Consider the following 25,223-nt stretch of genomic DNA (forward strand, 5'->3'; position numbering starts at 1 on the left):
TAGGTAAGACACCCCTCTAGCAGGCCTTACAGCCCTAAGGCAGGATGCACTATACCATAGGTGAGGGTACCAGTGCATGAGCACTGTGCCCCTACAGTGTCTAAGCCAAACCTTAGACATTGTAAGTGCAGGGTAGCCATAAGAGTATATGGTCTGGGAGTCTGTTTTACACGAACTCCACAGCACCATAATGGCTACACTGAAAACTGGGAAGTTTGGTATCAAACTTCTCAGCACAATAAATGCACACTGATGCCAGTGTACATTTTATTGTAAAATACACCACAGAGGGCGCCTTAGAGGTGCCCCCTGAAACCTAACCGACTATCTGTGTAGGCTGACTGGTTCCAGCAGCCTGCCACACTAGACATGTTGCTGGCCCCATGGGGAAGAGTGCCTTTGTCACTCTGAGGCCAGTAACAAAGCCTGCACTGGGTGGAGATGCTAACACCTCCCCCAGGCAGGAGCTGTAACACCTGGCGGTGAGCCTCAAAGGCTCACCCCTTTGTCACAGCACAGCAGGGCACTCCAGCTTAGTGGAGTTGCCCGCCCCCTCGGGCCACGGCCCCCACTTTTGGCGGCAAGGCTGGAGGGAACAAAGAAAGCAACAAGGAGGAGTCACTGGCCAGTCAGGACAGCCCCTAAGGTGTCCTGAGCTGAAGTGACTCTAACTTTTAGAAATCCTCCATCTTGCAGATGGAGGATTCCCCCAATAGGATTAGGGATGTGACCCCCTCCCCTTGGGAGGAGGCACAAAGAGGGTGTACTCACCCTCAGGGCTAGTAACCATTGGCTACTAACCCCCCAGACCTAAACACGCCCTTAAATTTAGTATTTAAGGGCTCTCCCTGAACCTAGAAATCAGATTCCTGCAACTACAAGAAGGACTGCTGAGCTGAAAGACCCCTGCAGAGGAAGACCAGAAGACACCAACTGCCTTGGCCCCAGACTTACCGGCCTGTCTCCTGCCTTCCAAAGAACCCTGCTCCAGCGACGCTTTCCAAGGGACCAGTGACCTCTGAATCCTCTGAGGACTGCCCTGCTTCGAAAAAGACAAGAAACTCCCGAGGACAACGGCACTGCTCCAAAAGAACTGCAACTTTGTTACAAGGAGCAGATTTAAAGACCCCTGCAACTCCCCGCAAGAAGCGTGAGACTTGCAACACTGCACCCGGCGACCCCGACTCGACTGGTGGAGAACAACCAACTCAGGGAGGACCCTCCGGCGACTCTACGACTGTGAGTAACCAAAGTTGTCCCCCCTGAGCCCCCACAGCGACGCCTGCAGAGGGAATCCCCAGGCTCCCCCTGACTGCGACTGTCCGAACTCCATTTCCCGACGGCTGGAAAAGACCCTGCACCCGCAGCCCCCAGCCCCTAAAGAAACTGAACTTCTGTGCAGGAGTGACCTCTCCCTTGCCCAGGTGGTGGCTACCCCGAAGAGCCCCCCCCCCCCCTTGCCTGCCTGCATCGCTGAAGAGACCCCTTGGTCTCCCATTGAAACCTGAAGGAAACCCGACGCGTGTTTGCACACTGCACCCGGCCGCCCCCGCGCTGCTGAGGGTGTACTTTCTGTGCTACTTTTGTGTCCCCCCCCCCCCCCCCATACCTGCTGGCAGACTGGAACCGGGGCACCCCCTTCTCTCCATTATAGCCTATGTGTTTTGGGCACCTCTTTGACCTTTGCACCTGACCGGCCCTGAGCTGCTGGTGTGATAACTTTGGGGTTGCTCTGAACCCCCAACGGTGGGCTACCTTGGACCAAAAACTCAAACCTGTAAGTGACTTACTTACCTGTGAAAACTAACAATAACTTTCCTCCCCCAGGAACTGTGAAAATTGCACTGTGTCCACTTTTAAAACAGCTTATTGTGTTTTATGTAAAAAGTATACATGCTAAAGTAATGATTCAAAGTTCCTAGAGTACTTACCTGCAATACCTTTCAAATGAGCTATTACATGTAAAATTTGAACCTGTGGTTCTTAAAATAAACTAAGAAAATATATTTTTCTATAACAAAACCTATTGGCTGGATTTGTCTCTGAGTGTGTGTACCTCATTTATTGCCTATGTGTATGTACAACAAATGCTTAACACTACTCCTTGGATAAGCCTACTGCTCGACCACACTACCACAAAATAGAGCATTAGTATTATCTCTTTTTACCACTATTTTACCTCTAAGGGGAGCCCTTGGACTCTGTGCAGGCTATTCCTTACTTTGAAATAGCACATACAGAGCCAACTTCCTACATCCCACATCAGTCGCAGCTGGTCAGTGGTTAGGAAAACCACCAACAAGCCTTGGCAAATGCAAGATTTGGGGAGGAGAGTGTAAAAGAAGAGTTGCAAGGCTGAAGAGTACCAGCAAGATCCAGGGGACTCAACCCTTGGAGGCAGTCCGGGCTGACCCTCCGCAGTCGGGAGAGCCAGCAGAAGCAGTCGCAGCCCACTGGCAGCAGGCACAGTAAGTTGCAGCGAGGCCCAATCAGCAGCCCTGGAGAAGAGTCCCACGTCGCTGGAGCAGTAGAGGAGAGACTGTTCTTGCAAGGATGAAGTGCTGGGGCTACTCGGAGCCTGAAGATCCCTTGGAGAAGGAGACAACAAACCTTGGTTGCTGCAACAGCCACATTGCACAAGGAGTAATGTCCTGCAAGGAGAGGCAAAGGCTCGTTGTCTTCCAAAATGGGCAGAGGGGACCAAGGGGAATACTCCAGACCACCACCTGTGTTGCAGGATCCACGCAGTTCCAGAGGAGAGCAGATCCACGCAGATGGTCGTTGCTGTAGGTTCCTGCAGATGCAGGGGAGTGACTCGCTTTCCAAAGGAGATTCAGTCTTGCTACTTGGTGCAACTGAAATCTTGCCGACTCTAGAGGATGCACAGCAGTGGAAATGCAGTTGCTGGAAGGAGCCGAGGAAACAATGTTGCAAGGCAAGGGCGTCGCTGGAGTTGCAGTCTTGTCAGTTCCTGAAATGTCCAGTAGGTTCCGGTGGCAGACGATGCAGAGGATACCCGGTGGCGTCTTGCCCGCCGAATCTGGGGACACACCCACAAGGGAGTTCCTAAATAGCCTTAAAAGGGGGTTTGGTCACTTTGCACGGTAACCACCTATTAGAGGGTGTCAATTACATCACCTGCCTGACCTGGCCACTCAAATACTTCCAGGGGCCTCTGTCAATCTTATTTTCACGATGGCAGAATCGAGTCGCCACCTGGAGGAGCTCTGGGCACCACCCCTGTGGTGGTGATGGACAGGGGAGTGGTCACTCAATTTTAATTTGTCCAGTTTCCTGCCAGAGCATTGAAGCAGGGACCAGGGGTGTCTGGGCTGGTGCAAACTTGTTTATGCAAGGGGGGCACCAAGTGTGCCCTTCAAAGCAAACTGGTGGCTTGGGGAGTCTACCCTTCCCAAGCCTTGTAAAGCCTATTTAAAAAGGGAAAGGATGATGCCTCCTCTCTCCCACAGGAAATCTTTTGTTCTTCCCTCCTGTGCCTGAGCTGGCCAAGCAGCAGGAGGACAGAAACCTTTCTGAGGGGCTGCAGCAGTGTGGGCTGCCCGCAAACCCTGGAAGATTGTAGGAGCCATACTGGGTAGTCCCCATAATGCATGGAATCATGCAACCAATACTGGCAACAGTATTGGGGTATGATTCAGACATGTTTGACACCAAACATGCCCAGGTTCTGAGTTACTGTTCTGTAGCTAGACCACCGGTAGTGTGACCTGTGGCCAGTACACAAGTAAAATGGCTTCTCCTCACTAACGAAGTCCCGTGCATTAAAACTGCAGTTCTTAGGGGCACCTCTGCTCATGCAGGGGTGCCCTCACACACCGGGACCTTCACCCTGCCCTTTGGGCTAGAAGGGCCTTCTCTAGGGTTGACTTTGTGATCTGGTGCAGTGACCTGTGGTGAAAGGGTGCATGCACCTTGTAGGAAGTTGGCTCTGTATGCACTATTTCAAAGTAAGGAATAGTATGCACAGAGTCCAAGGGTTCCCCTTAGAGGTAAGATAGTGGCAAAAAGAGATAATACTAATGCTCTATTTTGTGGTAGTGTGGTCGAGCAGTAGGCTTATCAAAGGAGTAGTGTTAAGCATTTGTTGTACATACACACAGGCAATAAATGAGGAACACACACTCAGAGACAAATCCAGGCCAATAGGTTTTGTTATAGAAAAATATATTTTCTAGTTTATTTTAAGAACCACAGGTTCAAATTCTACATGTAATATCTCATTTGAAAGGTATTGCAGATAAGTACTTTACGAACTTTGAATAATCACAGTAGCATATATACTTTTTACATAAAACACAATAAGCTGTTTTAAAAGTGGACACAGTGCAATTTTCACAGTTCCTGGGGGAGGTAAAGTAATGTTAGTTTTTGCAGGTAAGTAAACCACCTACGGGGTTAAGATTGGGGTCCAAGGTAGCCCACCGTTGGGGGTTCAGAGCAACCCCAAAGTCACCACACCAGCAGCTCAGGGCCGGTCAGGTGCAGAGTTCAAAGTGGTGCCCAAAACGCATAGGCTTCAATGGAGAGAAGGGGGTGCCCCGGTTCCGGTCTGCTAGCAGTTAAGTACCCGCGTCTTCGGAGGGCAGACCAGGGGGGTTTTGTAGGGCACCAGGGGGGTTTTGTAGGGCACCGGGGGGGGACACAAGTCCACACAGAAAGTACACCCTCAGCAGTGCGGGGGCGGCCGGGTGCAGTGTGCAAACAAGCGTCTGGTTCGCAGTGTAAATCAATGGGAGACCAAGGGGTCTCTTCAGCGGTGCAGGCAGGCAAAGGGGGGGCTCCTCTGGGTAGCCACCACCTGGGCACGGGAGAGGGCCTCCTGGGGGTCACTCCTGCACTGAAGTTCCGATCCTTCAGGTGCTGGGGGCTGCGGGTGCAGGGTCTTTTCCAGCCGTCGGGATTTTAGAGTCAGGCAGTCGCGGTCAGGGGGAGCCTCGGGATTCCCTCTGCAGGCGTCGCTGTGGGGGCTCAGGGGGGACAACTTTGGTTACTCACAGTCTCGGAGTCGCCGGAGGGTCCTCCCTGAGGTGTTGTTTCTCCACCAGTCGAGTCGGGGTCGCCGGGTGCAGTGTTGCAAGTCTTGCGCTTCTTGCGGGGATTGCAGGGGTCTTTAAATCTGCTCCTCTGTAACAAAGTTGCAGTCTTTTTGGAGCAGGTCCGCTGTCCTCAGGAGTTTCTTGTTCCTCTTGAAGCAGGGCAGTCCTCTGAGGATTCAGAGGTCGCTGGTCCTTGAGAAAGCGTCGCTGGAGCAGGTTTCTTTAGAAGGCAGGAGACAGGCCGGTAGGACTGGGGCCAAAGCAGTTGGTGTCTTCTTTCTTCTTCTGCAGGGGTTTTCAGCTCAGCAGTCTTCTTCTTCGGTAAGTTGCAGGAATCTAAATTCTTAGGTTCATGGGAGCCCTTAAATACTAAATTTAAGGGCGTGTTTAGGTCTGGGGGGTTAGTAGCCAATGGCTACTAGCCCTGAGGGTGGGTACACCCTCTTTGTGCCTCCTCCCAAGGGGAGGGGGTCACATTCCTATCCCTATTGGGGGAATCCTCCATCTGCAAGATGGAGGATTTCTAAAAGTTAGTTACTTCAGCTCAAGACACCTTAGGGGCTGTCCTGACTGGCCAGTGACTCCTCCTTGTTGTTCTCATTATCTCCTCCGGCCTTGCCGCCAAAAGTGGGGCCGTGGCCGGAGGGGGCGGGCAACTCCACTAGCTGGAGTGCCCTGCGGTGCTGGAACAAAGGGGGTAAGCCTTTGAGGCTCACCGCCAGGTGTTACAGCTCCTGCCTGGGGGAGGTGATAGCATCTCCACCCAGTGCAGGCTTTGTTACAGGCCACAGAGTGACAAAGGCACTCTCCCCATGTGGCCAGCAACATGTCTCGAGTGTGGCAGGCTGCTAGAACCAGTCAGCCTACACGGGTAGTTGGATTAGGTTTCAGGGGGCACCTCTAAGGTGCCCTCTGGGGTGTATTTTACAATAAAATGTACACTGGCATCAGTGTGCATTTATTGTGCTGAGAAGTTTGATACCAAACTTCCCAGTTTTCAGTGTAGCCATTATGGTGCTGTGGAGTCCGTGTTTGACAGACTCCCAGACCATATACTCTTATTGCTACCCTGCACTTACAATGTCTAAGGTTTGGTTTAGACACTGTAGGGGCACAGTGCTCATGCACTGGTGCCCTCACCTATGGTATAGTGCACCCTGCCTTAGGGCTGTAAGGCCTACTAGAGGGGTGACTTATCTATACTGCATATGCAGTGTGAGGTTGGCATGGCACCCTGAGGGGAGTGCCATGTCGACTTACTCGTTTTGTTCTCACCAGCACACACAAGCTGGCAAGCAGTGTGTCTGTGCTGAGTGAGGGGTCCCCAGGGTGGCATAAGATATGCTGCAGCCCTTAGAGACCTTCCCTGGCGTCAGGGCCCTTGGTACCAGGGGTACCAGTTACAAGGGACTTACCTGGATGCCAGGGTGTGCCAATTGTGGAATCAAAAGTACAGGTTAGGGAAAGAACACTGGTGCTGGGGCCTGGTTAGCAGGCCTCAGCACACTTTCAATTCAAAACATAGCATCAGCAAAGGCAAAAAGTCAGGGGGTAACCATGCCAAGGAGGCATTTCCTTACACACCTTTTCACCCAGGCTGCAATGGCAGGCCAGTAGAACTATTTTGCATGGGCTCCCATGGGTGGCACAGTACATGCTTCAGCCCAGGGAAGACCTCTGGCGTCCCTATGGCCTGTGTACCAGAGTACCATATACTAGGGACTTAATAGGGGACAGCATTGTGCCAATTGTAGAGTGCACAAAGGTACAATATAACCACATTTGGAGGGAGAGAGCAGAATCACTAGGGTCTTGGGTTGCAGGATGCCAGTAAAAACAGTCTAAGCACACTGACAGTAGGCAAAAAGTGGGGGTAACATGCCAAAAAGTAAGTACTTCCCAACAGATACTGTATTCGAAGTTGCAGTCCATTACAGACACTGGTGTGGACTATGAAAGTGTTTTTCAGGTTGTAGGAAGTTGGCTCTGTATGCACTATTTCAAAGTAAGGAATAGTATGCACAGAGTCTAATGGTTCCCCTTAGAGGTAAGCTAGTGGCAAAAAGAGATAATACTAATGCTCTATTTTGTGGTAGTGTGGTCGAGCAGTAGGCTTATCAAAGGAGTAGTGTTAAGCATTTGTTGTACATACACAAGCAATAAATGAGGAACACACACTCAAAGACAATTCCAGGCCAATAGGTTTTTGTATAGAAAAATATATTTTCTTAGTTTATTTTAAGAACCACAGGTTCAAGGTTTACATGTAATACTTCAAATGAAAGGTATTGCAGGTAGGTACTTTAGGAACTTTGAATTAACAAAATAGCATATACACTTTTCACATAAATCACATATAGCTATTTTAAAACTAGACCGTGCAATTTTCAACAGTTCCTGGGGGGAGTAAGAGTTTGTTAGTTTTTGCAGGTAAGTAAACCACCTACGGGGTTCAAGTTTGGGTCTAAGGTAGCCCACCGTTGGGGGTTCAGAGCAACCCCAAAGTTACCACACCAGCAGCTCAGGGCCAGTCACGTGCAGAGGTCAAAGTGGTGCCCAAAATGCATAGGCTTCAATGGAGAAGGGGGTGCCCCGGTTCCAGTCTGCCAGCAGGTAAGTACCCGCGTCTTCGGAGGGCAGACCAGGGGTGTTTTGTAGGGCACCGGGGGGAATGGGGGGCACAAGTCCACACAGAAAGTACACCTTCAGCGGCGCAGGGGCTGCCGGGTGCTGTGTGCAAACAAGTGTCGGGTTTCTACTAGAAATCAATGGGAGGCCAAGGGGTCTCTTCAGTGATGCAGGCAGGCAAGGGGGGGCTCCTCGGGGTAGCCACCACCTGGGCAAGGGAGAGGGCCTCCTGGGGTCACTCCTGCACTGGAGTTCGGATCCTTCAGGTCCTGGGGGCTGCGGGTGCAGAGTCTTTACCAGGCGTCGGGATCTGAGGAGCAGGCAGTCGCGGTCAGGGGGAGCCTCGGGATTCCCTCTGCAGGTGTCGCTGTTGGGGGATCAGTGGGGGCAGCTCTGGTTACTCACGGTCTCGCAGTCGCTGGGGAGTCCTCCCTGAAGTGTTTGTTCTCCACAAGTGGAGCCGGGGGCGTCGGGTGCAGAGTGTCAAGTCTCCCGCTTCCGGCGGGAAACGCAAGTTGTTTCAAAGTTGCTGCTTTGTTTCAAAGTTGCAGTCTTTGGTGAACAGGGCCGCTGTCCTCGGGAGTTCTTGGTCCTTCTTGAGCAGGGCAGTCCTCTGAGGATTCAGCGGTCGCTGGTCCCTGGGGAAAGCGTCGCTGGAGTAGTGTCTTTAGAAGTGGGGAGACAGGCCGGTAGAGCTGGGGCCAAAGCAGTTGGTGTCTCCGTCTTCTCTGCAGGGTTTTTCAGCTTAGCAGTCCTCTTCTTCTTAGGTTGCAGGAATCCGAGTTCCTAGGTTCTGGGGAGCCCTTAAATACTAAATTTAAGGGCGTGTTTAGGTCTGGGGGGTTAGTAGCCAATGGCTACTAGCCCTGAGGGTGGGTACACCCTCTTTGTGCCTCCTCCCAAGGGGAGGGGGGCACATTCCTATCCCTATTGGGGGAATCCTCCATCTGCAAGATGGAGGATTTCTAAAAGTCAGTCACCTCAGCTCAGGACACCTTTAGGGGCTGTCCTGAGTGGCCAGTGACTCCTCCTTGTTTTTCTCATTATCTCCTCCAGCCTTGCCGCCAAAAGTGGGGCCGTGGCCGGAGAAGGCGGGCAACTCTACTAGCTGGAGTGCCCTGGGGTGCTGTAACAAAGGGGGTGAGCCTTTGAGGCTAACTGCCAGGTGTTACAGTTACTGCAGGGGGAGGTGATAAGCATCTCCACCCAGTACAGGCTTTGTTACTAGCCACAGAGTGACAAAGGCACTCTCCCCATGTGGCCAGCAACATGTCTCGAGTGTGGCAGGCTGCTAAAACCAGTCAGCCTACACGGGTAGTTGGTTAAGGTTTCAGGGGGCACCTCTAAGGTGCCCTCTGGGGTGTATGTTACAATAAAATGTACACTGGCATCAGTGTGCATTTATTGTGCTGAGAAGTTTGATACCAACCTTCCCAGTTTTCAGGGTAGCCATTATGGTGCTGTGGAGTTCGCGTTTGACAGACTCCCAGACCATATACTCTTATGGCTACCCTGCACTTACAATGTCTAAGGTTTTGCTTACACTGTAGGGGCACAGTGCTCATGCACTTGTGCCTCACCTCTGGTATAGTGTACCCTGCCTTAGGGCTGTAAGGCCTGCTAGAGGGGTGACTTATCTATACTGCATAGGCAGTGTGAGGTTGGCATGGCACCCTGAGGGGAGTGCCATGTCGACTTACTCGTTTTGTCCTCACTAGCACACACAAGCTGGCAAGCAGTGTGTCTGTGCTGAGTGAGGGGTCCCCAGGGTGGCATAAGATATGCTGCAGCCCTTAGAGACCTTCCCTGGCATCAGGGCCCTTGGTACCAGGGGTACCAGTTACAAGGGACTTACCTGGATGCCAGGGTGTGCCAATTGTGGAAACAAAAGTACAGGTTAGGGAAAGAACACTGGTGCTGGGGCCTGGTTGGCAGGCCTCAGCACACTTTCAAATCAAAACTTAGCATCAGCAAAGGCAAAAAGTCAGGGGGTAACCATTCCAAGGAGGCATTTCCTTACACTGGTTAACAGGGAAAGGTATGTACTTGGACCAGACATTGTTAGTAAAAGAAGGAACGTTAAAAGGGGCCAAGTAAACAGCCATTTCTCAACGAGCACCAAGACTTTTTAAGAACTACAGTGGAAGTTTCAGTGGCAACAGCCACTGCACGGCAACAGACTATCAACAAAAAGGCACCTTTGCAGCAAACAGAACTTACTTTTTATGGTTCCCTCTGCAAACCACCTGTCCCCCTTGACAAGTCAACAGCTGCTGAAGAGGTTCCAAGTGTAACTATTACTTAATCACCTACAAATGAGGAGGGACACACCACACCTATTTAAGCCAAATCTGGCAGACAAAAGTGATTGGTGTTTCATCACTGTGGACCCGTATGAGCAGCCGGGTGAGGAGGATGCTTAGGCTTGCACAACTCCAGATACATTTTTCCCCATGAAGAGGGGCTCTGTTTCTTCCCCATTAGACCGTGATTTTCAAGACTATACAGAAGGCAGCATTTGATCTGGGGTGGTTATGCACTTAGAGAAAGATGAGAACTTCTGCATTGTACAATTCACTAATAATGATAAACTTAGACTAATCTTCCCTGCGTGCATGGACCTCAATACCTATTTTATAAATATTCTTCTGAGGTTGGAGATAGCCACCTCAGTGTGAAAGTCTGGTGACACCTCCAGAAATCTCTAGTCTGAGAGGCTAAATTTAACTTCAAAGAAAACTACAGTATTTAATCTATAATTAAAAAATACATTGCATTATTTGATGTAGACATGTGCCATATAATGACATCCTAAAATCCTCTTCAAGCTGCAGAGAACAAAGAAGAGAAAAGGTGCTGGTCAGGTTACAACTTCATTAGCTGGGTACAGCATACATTATCTTTAAGGACACCAACAACTTCCATTACCCAATATGCCATGTAATGGCAGTTTGCCTCAAGGTCTGTGTTCTTCTGAACAGGAGAATAATTGTTCCAAATGCAACATATTTATATGAATGTATTACATTGACAAACGGGATGGAAGGGGGGTTTACTTAGAACTTCAGTGAGAATACCTATGATGCAGAACTAGGATTTCACGTAACATTTCCTTCTGTAGCTTATGATTATTTTCTTTGAAGACCTACATTTTGGATAGAATAGCATGTGTATCTCTGCGTTCAAAAAGTACCTCTGCGTGCTGGTATGTGGCACCATGTGGCTCCGCACTGCTGCCTTTTCACTCAAAAAATGGTGCACAGTCAACATAGGCACTGCTCCCACTCATTCGCATCAGTACCTTTCTTTGTGCCACCTGATGCACATCTAGAGCTACCTCTTGTCTCTTCAAGCTCCTCAGAACCTCTAATAAAATTCAGTGTGAAAGCAAATGTCAATTCCCGGGATGAGGGTTTAAACCTTGCAGGAAATGTTGCAAGCAAATGTCTGTGACTGTTTCTCATCATGTTTTACCTGTGGTGTCCCTGGGGTTGACTCACAAATCTAAGGCCTGCAGAGACTGCATGCCGATAAATCTGAGGGGAGCCTGGGACCGTGAGGTGAAGCTGTGCTGCACCAAACATCGAAAAACCACGGATCGGCACAACAGTAGGTCTTGGTCCAGTTCTAGAAGTCTGGGTCACTGTCATGCGTTGTCTCACTCAAAGTCCTTGGGTGAGACAAAGAAAATAATCTTCAGAAATCCAAGCAGGATTACTCCTCTTGCTGCCATTCTTGTACACCTGATAAAGGCACAAGTGTGTTGTCATGCCTCTCGATCGCACTCCCGTAGTCAGTTAACATTAGACCCAATACCTCAATTTGTCCTGAAACAATGTGAGTTTTGGAGGCCATCTCTGATACCATGCTCAGACTCTGGTTAACTTCTAAGTCCCTCTGACTTGTTTGCGGGCCCAAAAGAACGAAGAAGTTCTTAATCTGTAATACCGTGAGCGGGTTTGCCTTTGCTGCCAGTTGAACCTTATCAGCTTGTCACCAGACCCCTACTAGCACTGCTGCTGACTCTGGCTTCACCTTCCAAGCCAGTTCCTACACATTGATGCCGACTCGGACACCAGAGGGCGAGATGCTACCCATTGTGCTCTCTGGCTCAGTTGCTGCTGCCAAGACCTTGACGGAGGACGCACTCTGTATCCATCGAGCTGCAGCCCTTTCCCGCTCCATATGAACCTCTCAGCACCTTGGTTCCGCATTACAGGCCTCATACTCTCCATTCCCTATTTGGAACAGACTCTGACCAGTATGATCTGGGAGACTAGTGTGTGCAACCCTACCATGAGGAAAATTGGTATGAGGACCTACAAGATGACCTCAATATCTCTCCCGATACATAGTGGCCTAGTCCCACCTCCAGGACCTGTCCGTGAGGAAAGTGCCTCCTTCAGAATTGTTATACGAAGGTCTGCAGAGGTTCTCTACCTTTTCCCCACCATGGAGATCAAAACTAACATTCTGACTGAAGTTCACTCATCTGGGAAGAGCAATACTGAGCCCCTGTTCTTTAATAAGGGCTGACACCCTTTTAGGCATTTAGGCCTGGGCCAAACCTTGCGCTGGTCCCCTGTCAATCACCAGTTTGTGTTCTGTCATCGCTCTACCCCGGTGACACCATTTTTCTAATCTAGCACCCTTTGCTTGGTTGGGCAAGCTTCCACTAGCAGGATAAACCCTCTCCTGTATAGGGAGTTAGAGTAGATACCTTTTGGAATAGAGTATTTTCTTCCACAAGTTTGCTTGTCCCTGTTGGGTTTTTTTATGCTGCTATTCACAGTCTCTGTGATCCTCTCAGTTGTCCTAACGTCTTTGCTCTGTGCTAACCCAAGCTGTGCAGAACGTGTGATGCTGCTAAGTTTAGTCCTTTGCAGCCTGGATACTACTGATTCCATTGGAGAGCCATTGCCACTAGTGTCACCATCAATTACCATTCCATGTTGAAATCTGCAGGTTTAAGGTCGTCCATTATGGACATGCTCTTTGGTGTGGACTCTGGAGAGCTTCAAAGAAAGCTGGGACACGGCATGCTCCTTGGTATTGCCTGCCCCCACCAAACACACCAGCCTTTTTGTTATTTTTGTGGCTCGGGCAGGGGGGTATCCCATACGGACAACCAGTTAGGTCTCTGCAGGGTTCCCAACCTTTTCATAGACTCAGCTGTGGGACCCACCAATCTCAGGGACAGAGTGCTAGTCAGTCTTCTGCTAGCTCACCTGCCCTCCTACTGACACACTCTGTAAGGAAATGCCTCCTTGGCATGGTTGCCCCCTGACTTTTTGCCTTTGCTGATGCTATGTTTACAATTGAAAGTGTGCTGAGGCCTGCTAACCAGGCCCCAGCACCAGTGTTCTTTCCCTAACCTGTACTTTTGTATCCACAATTGGCAGACCCTGGCATCCAGATAAGTCCCTTGTAACTGGTACTTCTAGTACCAAGGGCCCTGATGCCAAGGAAGGTCTCTAAGGGATGCAGCATGTCTTATGCCACCCTGGAGACCTCTCACTCAGTACAGACACACTGCTTGCCAGCTTGTGTGTGCTAGTGAGGACAAAACGAGTAAGTCGACATGGCACTCCCCTCAGGGTGCCATGCCAGCCTCTCACTGCCTATGCAGTATAGGTAAGACACCCCTCTAGCAGGCCTTACAGCCCTAAGGCAGGGTGCACTATACCATAGGTGAGGGTACCAGTGCATGAGCATGGTACCCCTACAGTGTCTAAACAAAACCTTAGACATTGTAAGTGCAGGGTAGCCATAAGAGTATATGGTCTGGGAGTCTGTCAAACACGAACTCCACAGCACCATAATGGCTACACTGAAAACTGGGAAGTTTGGTATCAAACTTCTCAGCACAATAAATGCACACTGATGCCAGTGTACATTTTATTGTAAAATACACCACAGAGGGCACCTTAGAGGTGCCCCCTGAAACTTAACCGACTATCTGTGTAGGCTGACTAGTTCTAGCAGCCTGCCACAAACCGAGACATGTTGCTGGCCCCATGGGGAGAGTGCCTTTGTCACTCTGAGGCCAGTAACAAAGCCTGCACTGGGTGGAGATGCTAACACCTCTCCCAGGCAGGAATTGTCACACCTGGCGGTGAGCCTCAAAGGCTCACCTCCTTTGTGCCAACCCAGCAGGACACTCCAGCTAGTGGAGTTGCCCGCCCCCTCCGGCCAGGCCCCACTTTTGGCGGCAAGGCCGGAGAAAATAATGAGAATAACAAGGAGGAGTCACTGGCCAGTCAGGACAGCCCCTAAGGTGTCCTGAGCTGAGGTGACTCTAACTTTTAGAAATCCTCCATCTTGCAGATGGAGGATTCCCCCAATAGGGTTAGGATTGTGACCCCCTCCCCTTGGGAGGAGGCACAAAGAGGGTGTACCCACCCTCAGGGCTAGTAGCCATTGGCTACTAACCCCCCAGACCTAAACACGCCCTTAAATTTAGTATTTAAGGGCTACCCTGAACCCTAGAAAATTAGATTCCTGCAACTACAAGAAGAAGGACTGCCTAGCTGAAAACCCCTGCAGAGGAAGACCAGAAGACGACAACTGCCTTGGCTCCAGAAACTCACCGGCCTGTCTCCTGCCTTCCAAAGATCCTGCTCCAGCGACGCCTTCCAAAGGGACCAGCGACCTCGACATCCTCTGAGGACTGCCCCTGCTTCGAAAAGACAAGAAACTCCCGAGGACAGCGGACCTGCTCCAAGAAAAGCTGCAACTTTGTTTCCAGCAGCTTTAAAGAACCCTGCAAGCTCCCCGCAAGAAGCGTGAGACTTGCAACACTGCACCCGGCGACCCCGACTCGGCTGGTGGAGACCCGACACCTCAGGAGGGACCCCAGGACTACTCTGATACTGTGAGTACCAAAACCTGTCCCCCCTGAGCCCCCACAGCGCCGCCTGCAGAGGGAATCCCGAGGCTTCCCCTGACCGCGACTCTTTGAACCTAAAGTCCCGACGCCTGGGAGAGACCCTGCACCCGCAGCCCCCAGGACCTGAAGGACCGGACTTTCACTGGAGAAGTGACCCCCAGGAGTCCCTCTCCCTTGCCCAAGTGGAGGTTTCCCCGAGGAACCCCCCCCTTGCCTGCCTGCAGCGCTGAAGAGATCCCGAGATCTCTCATTGACTTCCATTACAAACCCGACGCTTGTTTCTACACTGCACCCGGCCGCCCCCGCGCTGCTGAGGGTGAAATTTCTGTGTGGACTTGTGTCCCCCCCGGTGCCCTACAAAACCCCCCTGGTCTGCCCTCCGAAGACGCGGGTACTTACCTGCAAGCAGACCGGAACCGGGGCACCCCCTTCTCTCCATTCTAGCCTATGTGTTTTGGGCACCACTTGGAACTCTGCACCTGACCGGCCCTGAGCTGCTGGTGTGGTGACTTTGGGGTTGCTCTGAACCCCCAACGGTGGGCTACCTTGGACCAAGAACTGAACCCTGTAAGTGTCCTACTTACCTGGTAAAACTAACAAAAACTTACCTCCCCCAGGAACTGTGAAAATTGCACTAAGTGTCCACTTTTAAAACAGCTATTTGTCAATAACTTGAAAAGTATACATGCAATTTTGATGATTTGAAGTTCCTAAAGTACTTACCTGCAATACCTTTCGAATGAGATATTACATGTAGAATTTGAACCTGTGGTTCTTAAAATAAACTAAGAAAAGATATTTTTCTATATAAAAACCTATTGGCTGGATTTGTCTCTGAGTGTGTGTACCTCATTTATTGTCTATGTGTATGTACAACAAATGCTTAACACTACTCCTTGGATAAGCCTACTGCTCGACCACACTACCACAAAATAGAGCATTAGTATTATCTATTTTTACCACTATTTTACCTCTAAGGGGAACCCTTGGACTCTGTGCATGCTATTCCTTACTTTGAAATAGCACATACAGAGCCAACTTCCTACACACTCCCAACCCGCCAAACCCCATTTGCATGTTTTTAGTGGATCACAGCCACCTGGTTGGAAGCAGGATCCAGCAATTTTTAGTGGACTGCCAGTCCATAACATCGGACGATTGTGCCCTTCAAATTGTACAGAAGGGAGGGGTATGTCCTTTCCCGTCTGGCTTCTCCACTGCACATTCAACCATCAGTGGAATGACTGCCAGAGGATCATCTGTCCATCAGACAGCAGGAATTGCAAGCACTTTGGGTGAAAAGGACTATTAAGAGTGCCTGCATCGGGATTGGGTTGCTGTTGTTATTCCTGCTACTTTATAGTGCCAGAAAATATGGACTTTTACTTTATTAGAACTGTGCCCTCTGAATGCCTTACTCTGGAAGGACACCTTCAAGATGCGCATCCTAGCCCAGATGTTTCTCCTCTCTACCTTGGAGACACGGGACCTGAAAGACTTGTATTTCCACATCGCTGTTCTGGGGTCCCACCAGTGCTACCTTCAGTTTCTAGTGGGTCAGGAGTATTTTCAGTTTGCTATGCTCCCCTAACCTCAGTAGTGCCTCTCAGGTGTTCACAGCATACCTTTGGATGTCATGGATCAGTCTTTGCCCTACCTCAACTACTGACTGCTGAAAGCAGTCTTGCCCCAGGCACTTGTAACCCACCCCCATACTGTACAGAACCTTATAACATTCTGGGGGGGGGGGGTCACTGTCAACATGCCAAAGGCATACCTGACTGTTCCTCGGGCTTTCCCTTTTAATCTGAGCCATTCTGGATACTTTCCAGTTTCGTGTCTCCTCCTGGAAAGATTCAGGCTGTGATCCCATTCTTTCAGTCTCTGGCCTGAATTTCAATGAGGTCGACTCTGAGGCTGCTGGTGCTGATGGCCTCCTGCATTCTGTTGGTTAGGCACACCAGGTGACATGCATGCTCAGCAGGCTCAACTTCAAGGGGATATCTCAGACCATGTCCAGGTCTTGGAGGAGACTGCAAAAGACCAGCGGTTATAGTTGCTGTACTGTGATTGGTCATTGGCAGACCAACCCCAAGCCCCACCTAGAGCTGACGGTGTTCTAATGGGTTGAGGCGGCCATCTGGGAGAGGTGAAGATCAGAGGATCACCCTATATCAACGAACGACTTCAACTCTAACAACCATCCAGACAGCAACACTCTACCTCTCTTGCCTTTGCACAAGTCCCCCGCATCTGCTGAAGCAAGTCAGGAGGGCTTATCGCTGCCAAGAACTGGAAAGAACTTCCTCAACACATCAGGACAGGCCCTTCACTTAACTTCAAGAAATTGAAGACCTGGCTTGTCAACTAGGACCTCAGCCAGTCCTATGTTCCTTCTCCAGCACCTGGATACCCTCATGGGTGATAAGTTGTGCCATTAAAAAAATCAACATAACATAACTGATGTCTCTGACGGAGGCTGCCAGGCTCCACGTCTACCTCCTGGAGCTGCACGGGATCCACTTGGCATTGAAAGCCGCCTTGCCCTCCCTCAAGGAAAAGACCATGCAGGTGCTCGGACGACACCACGGCCAAGTGTTATTTCAACAACCAGTGTGGGGTGGGGCCACAGTTCTAATGCCAGGAGGCTCTGCACCTCTAGAAATGGCTGGTCTACCAAGAAGTATTTGTGGTGATGAAACACCAAATGGGATCTTAGAACCCCCAGTGCAGATATACTCGGCCGCCGACCTCTTGCGGATCATGAGTGGGAGTTACTCCCAGAAGTGGTGCAAGGTCTTTTCCACATATGGGGTGACCCTTGTCAGCGGTTCTGTGTTCGTTTCCAATACGTATCTCCCTTGGAGACTCGTTCCACCTATCGTGGGACTCCTTAGTTCATTTCTGCTGATAGCTGTCCTGCCAGAGTCCTGAAGAAAGATTGCTACATTGCAGATGTGTGTACTCTTGAATACTGTGTTCACAGCGGGAAATTGACTTCGTGCAATACTTAGTATGCCACTACCTTTGTTACATTTTTTTTCAAACATGGAAATATTTAAATGTTTGTTTTTTTTAAACTGAGATGCAGCACTACTTGCCCTAAAAAAAAAATAAAAAAAAAACAGCAATGTGTACAAAAGAATGTTACCATGCAAACAAGTCATATTGTTGCTTTGATTTACTGAAATTGAATACATTTTCCATCTCTTTAGGGGTATAATTGGTGCCATGACCGGAATGTAGTAACAATTTTTAGCGCACCCAACTATTGTTATCGCTGCGGCAACCAAGCTGCAATAATGGAACTTGATGACACCTTAAAATATTCCTTGTAAGTACTGTTTTGATATTAATGTATAAATGTAGAGTTTGAATGTTAAACTTTGTTATTTTTGGGGAATTTCTTTTTAAGCCAAAACCTCATTTTGCTAGACACTGTACACAGCATCATACAGCTTTGAAGAGGAATGCTTGTAAGCTGGTATGGTATCAGTGGCAGAGAACAATAGAGTAACAATCTTGACTCCCGACAAAAACGATTTGAAAGTATGATGTGATTTAACATGTCATTATTGATGTAATAAGTGAGGTCATAAGCGGTGAATAATGAGTGTACAAGATATTAGTTCACTATATACTGAGTTTTGAGTTTTTTTTTAATGTTACATTTTATCTCATTTGAACACCTAACTGTATTACTTGAATCCTTGTCCTTTTCAGTGAATTTCATTTTTTTAAACATAGGCGAAGATCTCATTACCTGGCCTAGTTATAGCACTTTAACCTTTGTTTTTTCTCTGAATTTCTGTGTTTTTGATCAGCGTTGAGCATACAACCAACCCCCTTGTGGAACCCGCGGCCAAACCACCCTTCCCTCTCGTGCCTTTGGCCATGAGCAGAGGTACCCAGTCGCAGAGCACGTTGACACCCAGAGCCCTGCAGGACACTGCCTTAGACCATGTACCAAACCCCCACTAGTGTAAGGAAGTAGATTATTAAATGGGAAGTATGTGGGTCATTCACAGATAAATCCACAACAGTCCATCTACTGGGAAACAAGTACTCTGTTGTAGCACTTTACTCTCTCAAGGCAGAGCAGCCCATGGGCAGCTCGGGAGGTGATGTAGGCTAGTACCCTAGCCTGCAGGTGCGCAAAGTAAACACAGTAAATAATTGTCCAGTAAGTGTTTTTACTTATTTTAAATAAAAAAAAGTATTTATTTGTGCATACAGTGCTTCATACTGTGCATATTCAAATATGCACAAGTAGGCAGTTCGAAATACCTACCATGACCCTTGCAACAGTCCCCACCCTTAGGAGCCCTGAACCCAAAGAACATGCTAGACGCAGTGTAAGGGTGTGTATTTATCAGGAGACAGTACTGGCTTTCTCAGGGTATAACCATGTTCATAGAAGCAGAAACATATAACTGACCAGTGCCACACCATTAATATTAGGTGTGGTTTTACCACTTTACAATTACATTAATTCAGTATGTCTCGCAGTAAACCTAATCATAATCAATAAAACAGTACCAGACCCCCTCTTTTTGCCATGTCTGGTTGATCAAGTCCCTGTATACAGTTCATCACAAAACAGTGCGTGAGATCCTCCTATGGGACCCAGGATATGTACCAGTTTATGGAGTATTATTCAGGCCTACCTCCCACTGTCTATAGGATCTCTACAAGCCTCAGATTGCTTTTGGAGCAGCCCTCGCATCCTCCATGCCACCGCAGGCGACACTTTCCAGATGCATTTGACTTCCTTCTTTATGCTGTTTGCACCTCATCCTCCACCGAGGATTACTGGGTCTCAGTTTGCAGAAGTCTCGTGTAGTAGCGAGATCTCCACTCAAACGTCCCATATCTTGTCCTCCAGTGCATCCTTGTCTTTTGCTCACCGTCTCTCAGGCAGGGAACCTGGGCCAGGAGCAAAGGAAAGTTCCACTAAAGTAACTATAACTAGAGAATTTCAGGATTTTTTTCCCAAGTTTAAAATGTTAGTTTAAACTGATTAAAATTACACTTTGTGGTCTGGTTCCAGCCCTGATGGTTATCCACCTCCCTTGTCTACTGGCCTTTTACATACTGTCACTCATGCACACTGGCACACAAGGCCTTGTCTCTTGTGTCTCTATTTGCAGTGAATCCAGCACAGGCTCCCATGAGGGATATCACCAGGATCCCCTTGGACACCCAACAGATCTCAGTTGATGGTCGGAGCAGGAGAACCTGTCATTAAAAAAATTATTTGCCCACTACCAGGAGTGATCGCAGTGAAAACGAACACCGATATGCTAAAGTGGTTCGCACATCTGGAGGAACTCGAGATCAGAAGAATTTGGTCTCTGGACAAGCAAAACTCCACACCAACTTGCTCCATCTGTGGCCCTTACGATTTCTTGACTTCCCTTTGTAGTTGGCTCGTCCAGATCTTGACAGAACCTTGATGTGGTTTGCGTAACGAGCAGGAAAGTTTGTAGATGAACCTCAGACTTTGGGCCTGTGGTTTGTCGCCAACGATATGGCAGGTTCCCTGAATACAAGATCAGATAGCTTGAGCATGTTGGTCTCGAGTGATGTTTCCACCTAAAAGTGGTAAGTAAGGCTTTGCCGTGTGAGGCACGGTGGAGAATCTTTGCACCACTCATGAGAATACACATTGCCCTTGGTACTGTGCCCTTAAGTTTCTGTTGAGGGATGCGTTTCAGTTGGTGTGGAGTTTTACACTTCACTGTGCTTACAAACTACCCCTATACACTTGATTCCTCTGCATCAAGACCGGATCAAGTCATCTTGATGGCTCTGGAGTGACGAAGAGGAGTGTGGTACGCAGTCGAAATGACTTTCCCTACTGCCCCTGCCTCGACTTCTGGTCAGCGAGGATCTGCTCCGTCATAGGTGCAGTTTGTACACCCCAAACTCCACAGCCTCCCCCTTCATGCCTGGATATTGAGTGGTAGCAGCAGGGCTTCTTGCTGCATGCTATGTGGTGACATTTGTTTGCCAAATTCACCTTACCTGTTCAAGTCCTCAGTAGTCGTAAAGTTTTTGAAAAGGCTTTCATACATGTTTTTCTGTCTCCTTTCTTCATGCTCCTCTGGAATCTTATTCTGGTTTCGATATGGGTTCCAATCTGAACCCTTGTATAGCTGTCAGTTGAGGCTCCTGACTTTTAAGGCACTCTTTTTTGGTGGCCACCATGACGACCCAGCATGTCACTGAGCCCCAAGAGCTTGTTGTCCGACTGCCTTTTACCTCTTTTTACCAAGGAAATCTGCATCTCGGGACCAAAACCACTTTTGTACCAAAGTTGGCTCATGTGGGGCAGTTTTTAATGCTTCCCATATTCTTCCCTGTGCCCCTCTCTCACCAAGGATTGAGTGGCTACAAGGGGTGCACACTCTTAGGGCAGTTAACTTCTACATTGACAAAGCTAAGGACTTCAGATACAACTACTTTTTGTCTATGTAGGCGCCAAGAAGACAGAGGCGGTCGAGAAAAGGATTCTATTTTGGTGGATTATTCTTTGTATCCGTCATCTGTTACACCCTTACAAAATGCAGCCACCTGAAGGAATCTGAATACACTATTCCATAGCAAAATCATCATTATTGACACTGGCTAGAGATTGCCTTTAGTAAAAATATACCGTTATGCAACATTGGCTTCCCTTCATATGCTTAGAAAGCATTCTTCCTTAGAATTCGGTATTCAGACGGGATGGGCATTTTGTTCACTCAGTGGATCAAGACTTCGTGGTTTGACCACTCCTTCGGACTCTACTTTGGCAGGCAGTATTAATGCAGTATCGTTAGGATGTGAGGCGACTGCAAGTATAAGTATCCATCAGAAGAGTTAACTTACATTTGAGTAGCTTTGTGTTGGGTATTCTATCTACCTGCAGACTGCTTACCCTCCCATGTACCCATTCCAAGTGGTGGTCATAGCTTCCTATATAAGATTCCAATTTGGAATCTAGCTCTTCGCTGTCTCTAAATAGCTTAGAAGTAATGGACTGATCATGGGACCCCCATGGTCACAGTATATGTTTAGTAACCTGAGGTCTTGGTGGTAACTGACATAAAGGTGGAGCTGGCTCCATATAATGGGGCAAGAAAGTTATTGCAGAATCTCTGGATCCAGACTGAACATCAGGTGATATTCAGAATGTGCTTAGTATCACCCTATGAAATTACAAAGGTGCAAACTGTGGTTTTGCAGGATGGACGTATTCTGATACTATGCATATTCCGCCATCTAGTGGTTGAAGTCGGAAAGTGCTACTTGTTTTGTTCAACTCTTTTTTATTTTTTTTATTTTTTTATATGTGTGTGTAAAACCAGATCTTTTTGGCTTGGGCTACAAGTCCCTTTCTCTGCAAGCTCAGATTGTTTTCCGCCATGGAGATCCCAGGTGCCCTGCAGACTGTGGAGAAAATAGAGCAGCAGAGCGATGCAAGAAACGAAGCTCCCCGAAAGCGTAAAGGTGTTAGGTGACGCAAAGAAAGGTTGCATGATGGGGTAATCATAAGCAAAGCAGTTTGTTTGGCGCTGCACACATGATTCCTCATGCAGCAAGGCAAGCACACTTTCCCTGCTTTTTTTTGTTAGGGTCGAGCCTGCGTCGCTTGCACTTGCGTTTCGCTTGTGAGACACTTTAGGAGTTAAAGGGCTCAGAGCCCCGTCCACGTCAAGTCAGTGTCTTTCATTGGTTCGTCTGCTTGCCTGTTAAAATCTGCTTGCTTTCATTAGTGGAAGGCACACATACGTCATGCCTTTTTCGGTGGTTAGCCCTCCTCGATCGCAGCGACCAAGTACTGAAAACATGCGATGCTCGCTGTTCCCCCTTAAGTGTGTGGACTACTTTTTATCTTTTGTTTGCAGTGCGATCTCGCTTGGCAGAAGTTGAGCGCTTTGCATAACATCGACCCTGTTACATAGTTAATTGCACTTTTGCCAGTTATGTAGATAATTGCAATTTTGCCAGTAGGTTTCACTACGAGTGACCTGTAGCAGCGCGATCGCGCTGTTTTTTTTTTTTTTTTTTTTTTTCCTCCATTCATTGTGACAAACACCCGGTTGAGAGTTCACAACTGCTAATGTAACTCGGAGAAATGCGAGACCCTATTGCATTACAAATGCTTGTTTTAAATACTCTCTCAAGGTATTGGGAAATGTTACGCAAGGAGCTAAGGCTTCATCCGAAAACCACAAAGGAAGAGGTGAGAAGTTTTACTCTGTGCTCTATTATAGGAGCTAGAACACGGGTTGACTGCTCCATTCATCAGAGCTACCTTTTTTTTTTTTTTTTTTTTTTTTTTAATTAATTTATTTTTTATTTTTAAATGCATCAAGAACGCATTTAACAAATTCGGTAAATATTAGCATGTGTAACGTGCCTGGCCTATTGCAATCTCCTGTTGCACTCTTTGTAATTGGCTTTACAAATTGGCTTTCCAAATTACTTTGGAACACACTTAAAGATTTTTTTGTATGTGCATTGAAACGCAACTGTGAATGAAAAGAAAAAAGTTTCTTGGGAATGAATACTGATTTCCCAATTTTTTTCTTCATCGCTAAAGGTTTTGTTCATAGATGCGCACCCTGCTTCAAAATGTTGAGCATTGCTCAGAAAATGAGGCCTAATGTTTCTTGGGAATATTCAACCAAGCAATTGTTTTTCCCCAGGCATCTATAATGTACGTTGCAAGAAATATTCAATGATGTACCAGATACGAATTTCTTTTTTTACAAACATGAAACATTTAGGCACAAGACAATTTCCAAACTTTCCCATATGTACCTCAGATCTTGGAAACTCTCAAAGGGCTGTGAAAATCCTAAAACCTCCTTTAATGTCTGACACAGATGGGAACTCAACAACTGGGAATCTTCCAGCAGCAGATTAAAAACATCATAAAAGGGGCCTTTAGGTCACGCACAAAGACCTCATAAATCGTAGGCCTATTTCCAGTAAGTGCATTCCTTGATACAAGGACAGGAAGGCAGAATTATAGTCCTAGTGAACTAAAAAGTTTAGCCTTTGCCTTTCAAAAAGAAAGCAGTGGCTAATCCTTTTAAACCACACAAGTACACTTTAAGTGTACCTACGTTTTTTTTGCCCATAGCTATACTAGACAAAATGTAGCATTTATATGTGCTTATAAAACGCACTAGCAGAGATGCAAATGCTACATTTGCTAGCTTCTACAGCAACTTGATAAAATAACTAGCTGCATAGCATGTAGCGCATGAAATGGGAGGACAGGTGTTTGTACGTCAAGTACTAACACAAGCATAATGGTGGTTTATTCAAGTAGGCCAAGAGAAACCTGTAAACCAGGTGCATTTATACATTCTTCTGTATAGTAACCTACTGTACAAAAGGTGTTATAGGGAATCATTTAACTCCCCATGGTTACAGGTTTAAGGACAGCGGGAAATTGATCAAACACCTATAAGTACACAGGCCAGGGATATTTGTGTGCTCTCTCTCTCTCTCTCTCTCTCTCTCTCTCTCTCTCTCTCTCTCTCTCTCTCTCTCTCTCTCTCTCTCTCTCTCTCTCTCTCTCTCTCTCTCTCTCTCTCTCTCTCTCTCTCTCTCTCTCTCTCATTAAAATGTCACTAAAGTGAATTATTGAAACAAAATTAATGCATTATATAAAATAAAAGCATCCTTGGCAGTTACACACTGCATCGTGCCTAGTTTCATTGGTGTAGGCAATCGCTTTTTCCATATATGCTTTATGTTAAGTTGCTTATATAGTGCATGACTATCCGAAGGCCTCCCAGCGCTGAACATGAACCTCTGTGAAAATATGGGACCAGGCTCTAAAACAACCAGGTTAATGGCTGGTTATCCGCAGGATAATGGGAAGAGAATTCCACAGTTTAGCTCCAAGATATGCCGTAGCAGTACCGCCCCATCTTGATTTTATTACTTTAGGTATAATGGCCAATGCCGCTGATGAGGACCGGAGGTGTCTGCTAGGTTGATAGATGCAAGGGTCCTTAAAAGAGGAGGACCTCTGTTATATAGGGACCTATGAATACAGCACAATGTTATAAACTCTATTCGCTGTTCCACTGCGAGCCAATGAAGAGAGGAGAGGGCAGGTTGAACAGAAACGTGCCTGGTTATCTCCAAAAGAAGAGGAGCAGCGGTGTTCTGAACCTCCTGCCTTCTTTTAACATACTTAGGCGAACCCAGGTATAGACCATTGCCATAGTCCATTCGAGAGATAATAAGAGCCTGAATAATAAGTCCTTCTGCCAAAAACGGGAGAATTTTCAAAACCTTCCTCAGAAGCCTCAATAGACCAAAGCAAGTCACAGAAATTTTCATAGCTTGATGTTCCATAGTAAGTCAGGGATCCAACAAGACTCCTAAACTTCCAATGAAGTCCTTGGGAGGAGGCAGTTCTCCCAAGGAACCAAGCAGCAAGGGATTCGTAACCTGAAGGGCGCAATGTCCTAATATCATTACCTCAGTCTTGTCTCAATTTAGTTGGAGCATACGTTCAGCCATCCATCGTGATATCGCCTGTAGACAGAGAGAATGAAAGTCCATCAGTACCAGTACATATAATAACTCTCTGCCTCTACATATGCACATGCACATGTACAGTAGGTAAAGGTCAC

At 47.8% G+C, this 25,223-nt stretch overlaps 1 protein-coding gene across 1 annotated transcript in view; it reads left to right on the top strand.

Moving 5' to 3' along the window:
- Positions 1 to 25,223, top strand: part of PPP2CA (protein phosphatase 2 catalytic subunit alpha) — a 247,453-nt gene that overhangs the window by 172,900 nt on the left and 49,330 nt on the right. Inside the window, exon 6 of the mRNA XM_069199216.1 lies at positions 17,790 to 17,908. Within this exon, the coding sequence (XP_069055317.1) occupies positions 17,790 to 17,908 (119 nt within the window). The remainder of the gene's footprint in view (positions 1 to 17,789; positions 17,909 to 25,223) is intronic.

Source organism: Pleurodeles waltl, chromosome 7, assembly GCF_031143425.1.
Source record: "Pleurodeles waltl isolate 20211129_DDA chromosome 7, aPleWal1.hap1.20221129, whole genome shotgun sequence".
Classification (NCBI taxonomy): domain Eukaryota; kingdom Metazoa; phylum Chordata; class Amphibia; order Caudata; family Salamandridae; genus Pleurodeles; species Pleurodeles waltl.